Source organism: Trichosurus vulpecula, chromosome 5 (genome assembly GCF_011100635.1).
Source record: "Trichosurus vulpecula isolate mTriVul1 chromosome 5, mTriVul1.pri, whole genome shotgun sequence".
NCBI lineage: Eukaryota > Metazoa > Chordata > Mammalia > Diprotodontia > Phalangeridae > Trichosurus > Trichosurus vulpecula.
In genome coordinates, this window is record NC_050577.1 from 243,653,819 (window position 1) to 243,659,455 (window position 5,637).

General features: G+C 48.7%; 1 protein-coding gene across 1 annotated transcript; it reads right to left on the bottom strand.

Moving 5' to 3' along the window:
- Positions 1-420: 420 nt before the first annotated feature.
- On the bottom strand, positions 421-2,638 carry LOC118850680 (dystrophia myotonica WD repeat-containing protein-like). The gene has a single exon (XM_036760256.1). The coding sequence runs from the start codon at positions 2,636-2,638 to the stop codon at positions 743-745; it is 1,896 nt and encodes a 631-aa protein (XP_036616151.1). The 3' UTR covers positions 421-742.
- Between the last annotated feature and the right edge of the window lie 2,999 nt (positions 2,639-5,637).

A 5,637-nucleotide genomic window follows, 5' to 3' on the forward strand; every position in this document is an offset into this window, starting at 1 on the left:
TTCACATGTAAAACCATCTGGCCCTGGAGATTTTTTCCTAGGGAGTTCATTGATGGCATGCTCATTTTCTTTTTCTGATATGGGGTTATTAAGAAATTTCACTTTCTTCTCTGTTAGTCTGGGCAGTTTATGTTTTTGTAGATATTCATCCATATCTCTAAGGTTGTCAAATTTATGGGCATACAGTTGGGCAAAATAATTCCTAATTATTGTTTTGATTTTCTCTTCATTAGAGGTGACCTCACCCTTTTCATTTTTGATACTGGTAATTTGATTTTCTTCTTTCTTTCTTTTTTTTTTTTTAAAACAAGGAGCTTTTACTATAAATAAGAGGTTGAAGGGTGTGGGGGGAGGCAGAGACACTGGGGTTTCCATAATTTAGAACACTCTTCAGGGGCCTCCCCGCCATCGCTGCCAGAGGGGGATCAGTGCAAAGAGCCAAGATGGAAGGGGAGGCGAGGGGATGTCTGGCTGGCTGCTATCACATGCAGGGAAGCAAGGGGGGTAACACTGACTGTCTGGAATGGGTACTGTACAAGCAGGGGAGAACACTGGGTCCCACATCCCACAGGCCAGGCCAGGGACACCCCTGGTGTTGTGCAAGGCCATGGGAAGGGGGAGGTGCGCTACACAAGGACTCCTTCCACTGTTAGTCTTGTTAATACATTAAGAGGGATTGAGATGGAGCAGACAGGACACGGACCAGGAGGCTGAGAGGCAGGAGCGGCTGAATCCACAAGCTTCACACCACAGTGCCGCTGGGGGAGTTGGCAGGCTGGGAGGAGAGGCCAGCTTTGCCAGGCCGGGCCCAGGTACAGATGAGACCCTCCTGACAGGCGGTGATGATACAGTCCTCCAAGAAGAGGAGGACGGTGAGGCGCTCCTGGGCAATCTTCTTACATACCAGGGGCTCCAGCAGGGGCACCTCATGGATTCGAGGGCACAGGGCCGTGCCCAGCACCTTGGCTGGGTCCAGGCGGCCTCGGGGGGCTGGCCCGCCCAGCTTGTCTCCGCTGCTACTGCCGCCACTGCCACCCCGGCTGATGTTGCCCAGGCTGTGGTAGCGCTTGTGCTCTTTGTCCGCACCCTTGTCACGACGCTCCTGGAGGGTCAGCGTGGCAAACTTGCCGATGCTGAAGGGGGTCCCAGGCTCCGTCACTCCACCCGTGCCTGTCCCGGCACCCTTGCCACTCACTGCCGGGTGCGGGAGGCTGTTAGATCGGGACAGGGATCTGGGCAGGGGCCCTGGGGTGACAGGTGCAGCCTCCGTGCTGCCAGCCAGGGCCCGGGGCCGGGCCAGTGGGGGCCGGGGGTAGAGCACGTCCTCCGTCAGGTCCCACAGGCAGAACTGCGTGTCCTGGCCAGCTGAGCCAAAGCGGTAGGTGAAGGCTGGGGGAGGCAGCCGGGGCAAGGAGCCTGCCTCCCGCTCGCTCCCACTTGGGGTCCCTTCCTCCTCTGGTTCTTCCTCACTCCTTGTGGTATATGGATCAAAGGCTACAGCGTTGACCCAAGACTTGTGGCCATGGCTTCTGGCCACCACTCGGGCCTCGGTGAAGGACCACACGGTGACCAGGTCATCTTCGCCCCCCGTCACCACGTAGCGCCCATCGGGGCTCCAGCACACACAGAGCAGACCTCCAAAGTAGCTTTTCATGAGGCCCCGCAAGAGCATGGAATCGAAGTGGAAGACGCGCAGGCAGCCATCCTGGCTCACGCAGGCCAGGTGACGCCCGTCCGGGGAAAAGGCAAACTCATTCAGAGGGCCCTCACCCACAGCCCACTTGGCCAGTGGGTTTCGGGGTGCCTTCCCCTTGGCAGTGTAGACGGCGAAGCCTTCCCCCTGCTTGAGCAGGCTGTACTGGGGTGGGGCAGGGACACAGGGACGAGACACATCATACAGACAGAGGTGGCCACTGGCGTGGGAGGCCAGGAACAGGCTTTCTGACTCGGGCAGCCACTTCAGGTGGGTCACCTTGGTCTTGTCAATCAGCCTCTCCTCATTGAAGAGTTTGCTGGTATCCTTTTTGATCAGGTCTAGGTACTGGACTTGGCCCGCTGAGAAGCCCACCAGCAGAGAGATGGTCTCGGTGGCTGCAGTGTACTGGTTGAAGTCATGACAAGTAGGCTGGGTACCCTTGTAGATCCGCTTGTCAATGGGCTTGTTGAGATCTATGGACCGGTGGCTGCCTCGGCGCCCGGATCCTCCCGGATAGAAGCACAGCTCTCGGCCTAGGTTGAAGCAGACCCGGTCGCCGGCGGCCGGGGGCGGTCCGGTGGGCTCCCCGGAGGCGGCGGCGGGGTCGGGCTCGCCCAGGCGCACGAGGCTCAGGCGCACGGCGGGCAGCGCGGGCCCCGGCCCGGGCGGGGAGGGGGCCCCGGCCCCGGAGGCGGCGGCGGCAGCGGCGGAGCCCGGGGCGGCGGGGGCTGGGCCGGGGGCCGGGCCCGGGGCCGAGGTCGGGGCCGCGCAGGAGGCGGCGGAGGCCGGGCCGGGGGCCGGGGCCGGACCCGCCCGCCGGGCTGCGCCCTCGGCGCCGGGCAGCAGCTTGTAGAAGCCCTCGCGCGTCCGGAACTGCGACTTGATCTCGGCGCAGTCGCCCAGGGCCCCCGCGCCCGTGCCGCCCTCCGCGCCCGCCGCCATCTTGGGCCTGGCGCCCCTCCGCCCCTCCTCTTCTTTCTTTTTTTAAATCAAATTGGCCAAAGGTTTACCAATTTTATTGGTTTTTTCATAAATCCAGCTCTTTGTTTTGTGATACCTGAGTAGCCAGCTATTGCTAGAAAAACCCTGCCCCCAGCCCCTAACTGCAAACCCCAGTCTGCATAAGAAAAAAACAGACTGAGGTCCGAGTGTCCTGGGCCCCTAAGATATTTCCATGGAATGTAAGCTAATTACCAGGAAAGCCTAACGATCTTCCTTTATGTAACTGAGTTGGCTGGGAGACAACTTTATCTCTTGTCTCAACAAAACCCAGCTGGACCATCACTCAGTCTGCCTGTGGCCTTGAAGGATGAAAGCCACAGCCCAAGATATTCTTTTGCATTATGTGACTGTTCCTAGCTCTTATCTCATAAGTCATGTTGTGGGATGTATGGCAAACTGGACACAGAGATCCGGAGTTGTAATTCCAATTGACACTTTGTCAACTATCTGATATGTTGTATTTACAATCTATTAAGGAGTTTCCTTTGATCATGGTCATAAAAGGTACAGGCGTGCCGAGTCTGCAAAATGACATTTCAAGAGATAATTATGCACTGAATCCTGTATTCTCTATAAAAACTACCCTCTCCCTTTAAACGTGGTCATTTGTCCTGGGAATTTTCCCCGAATGACCGCCGGCTAATAAACTTCTCCATTCAAAACTTATACTCTGTGGCGTGTCTCACTCGCTATCTGGTATAACAGTTTTATTTATTAACTCAATAGTTTTCTTGGTTTCAATTTTATTAATCTCTCCTTTGATTTTCATTATTTCTAATTTGGTATTTAATTGGGGGGTTTTCAATTTGCTCTTTTTCTAGCTTTTTCAGCTGTATGCCCAGATCATTGATCTCCTTTTTCCCTATTTTATTCATGTAGGCATTTAGGGATATAAAACTTCCCCTAAGAACTGCTTTTGCTGCATCCCATAAGTTTTGGTATGTTGTTTCATTATTGTCATTCTCTTGAATGAAGTTGTTAATTGTTTCTCTGATTTGTTCTTTGGCCCACTCATTCTTTAGAATTAAATTATTTAGTTTCCAATTAGTTTTTAGCTTATTTTTCCATGGTACTTTACTAAAAATGATTCTTATTGCATCATGATCTGAAAAAGATGCATTGACTACTTCTGCTTTTCTGCACTGAATTGTGAGGTTTTTATGCCCTAGTACATGGTCAATTTTGGAGTATGTACCATGTACTTTTGAGAAGAAAGTATATTCCTTTTTATCCCCATTCAGTTTTCTCCAGAGGTCTATCATATGTGCCTTTTCTAAAATTCTGTTTACCTCCTTAACTTTTTTCTTATTTATTTTGAGGTTAGATTTATCAAGTTCAGAAAGGGGGAGGTTGAGGTCTCCCAATATTATAGTTTTGCTGTCTATTTCTTCCTGTAACTCTCTTAACCTCTCCTCTAAGAATTTGTATGTCTTACCACTTGGTGCATAAATGTTAAGCAATGATATTGCTTCATTGTTTATGGTGCCTTTTAGCAGTATATAATGTCCTTCATTATCTCTTTTAATTAAATCTATCTTTACTTTGCTTTGTCTGAGATTAGGATTGCTACACCTGCTTTTTTTACTTTAGCTGAGGCAAAATATATTTTACTCCAGTCTTTTACCTTTACCCTTTGTGTATCCCCCTGTTTCAAATGCGTTTCTTGTAAACAGCATATTGTAGGATTATGGTTTTTAATCCATTCTGCTATCTGCTTCTGTTTTGTGAGAATGTTCATCCCTTGCACGTTCAGGGTTATGATTTCTATCTGTGTCTTTTTCTCCATCCTAACTCCCCCTGTTTATCCTTTTATTTCTCCCTTTCCCCTTCTACTCCTCAACAAAGTTTTGCTTTTGACCGCCACTTTCCTCAGTTAACCCTCCCTCTTTATTTGCCTCCCTTATCTTACCGTTTCCCACTTGCTACTTCTCTTCTCCCTTCTGACCACACCCCTCCCTTTTTCCCCCCTTACCCTCCCACTTCCCGTAGGACAAGTTAGATTTCTAAACTTATCAGAGTATGTTATTCCCTTCTTGAACTAGATCAGATGACAGTAAAGCTCAAATACTGCTCTTCTCCCTCCCTTCTTTCCCTCTACTATAATATGTTTTTGTGCCACTTCATTTGGTGTAATTTACCATTTTCTACTACCTTCTTACCGCTTTCCTCATAGCCCTCCCTTTATATCTCTTACTTATATTTTATATCTTTACATCAGTTAATTTATACAGGCATTCACAACCTATGTATATCCCTTTCAATTGTCATAATAGCTGTACCGTTCTCGAAAATGACTTATATATGTATATATATATATATATATATATATATATATATATATATATATATATAATATAAAAACATACATAAGATGATATAACCCCACATAAAGATGTAAACAACCTGCCCTTATTGGTTAATAAGGTTTGTGGGGTTTTACCCCCTGGTTACCTTTTTATGTCTCTCTTGAGTTTTGTATTTGGAGATCAAATTTTCCATTGAGTTCTGGCCTTTTCATCAGGAAGGTCTGGAGTTCCCTTATTTCATTGAATGTCCATCGCCTTGCCTGGAAAATTATGCTTAGTTTTGCTGGGTAGTTGATCCTTGGTTGTAGTCCCAGATCCTTTGCCCTTCGGAATATCATATTCCAATTTCTCCTGTCTTTTAATGGGGAAGCTGAGAGATCCTGTGTGATCCTGACTGTAGTTCCATGATATTTGAATTGCTTCTTTTTGGCTGCTTGCAGTATTTTCTCCTTGAGTTTATAGCTCTGAAATTTGGCTATAATATTTCTTGGTGTTTTCAGTTTGGGATCGCTTTCAGGGGGTGATCAGTGAATTCTTTCAATGACTATTTTGCCCTCTGGTTCTATGACCTCTGGGCAGTTGTCTTTGATAATTTCTTCGAAGATACTGTCAAGGCTCTTTTTTCATCGTGGA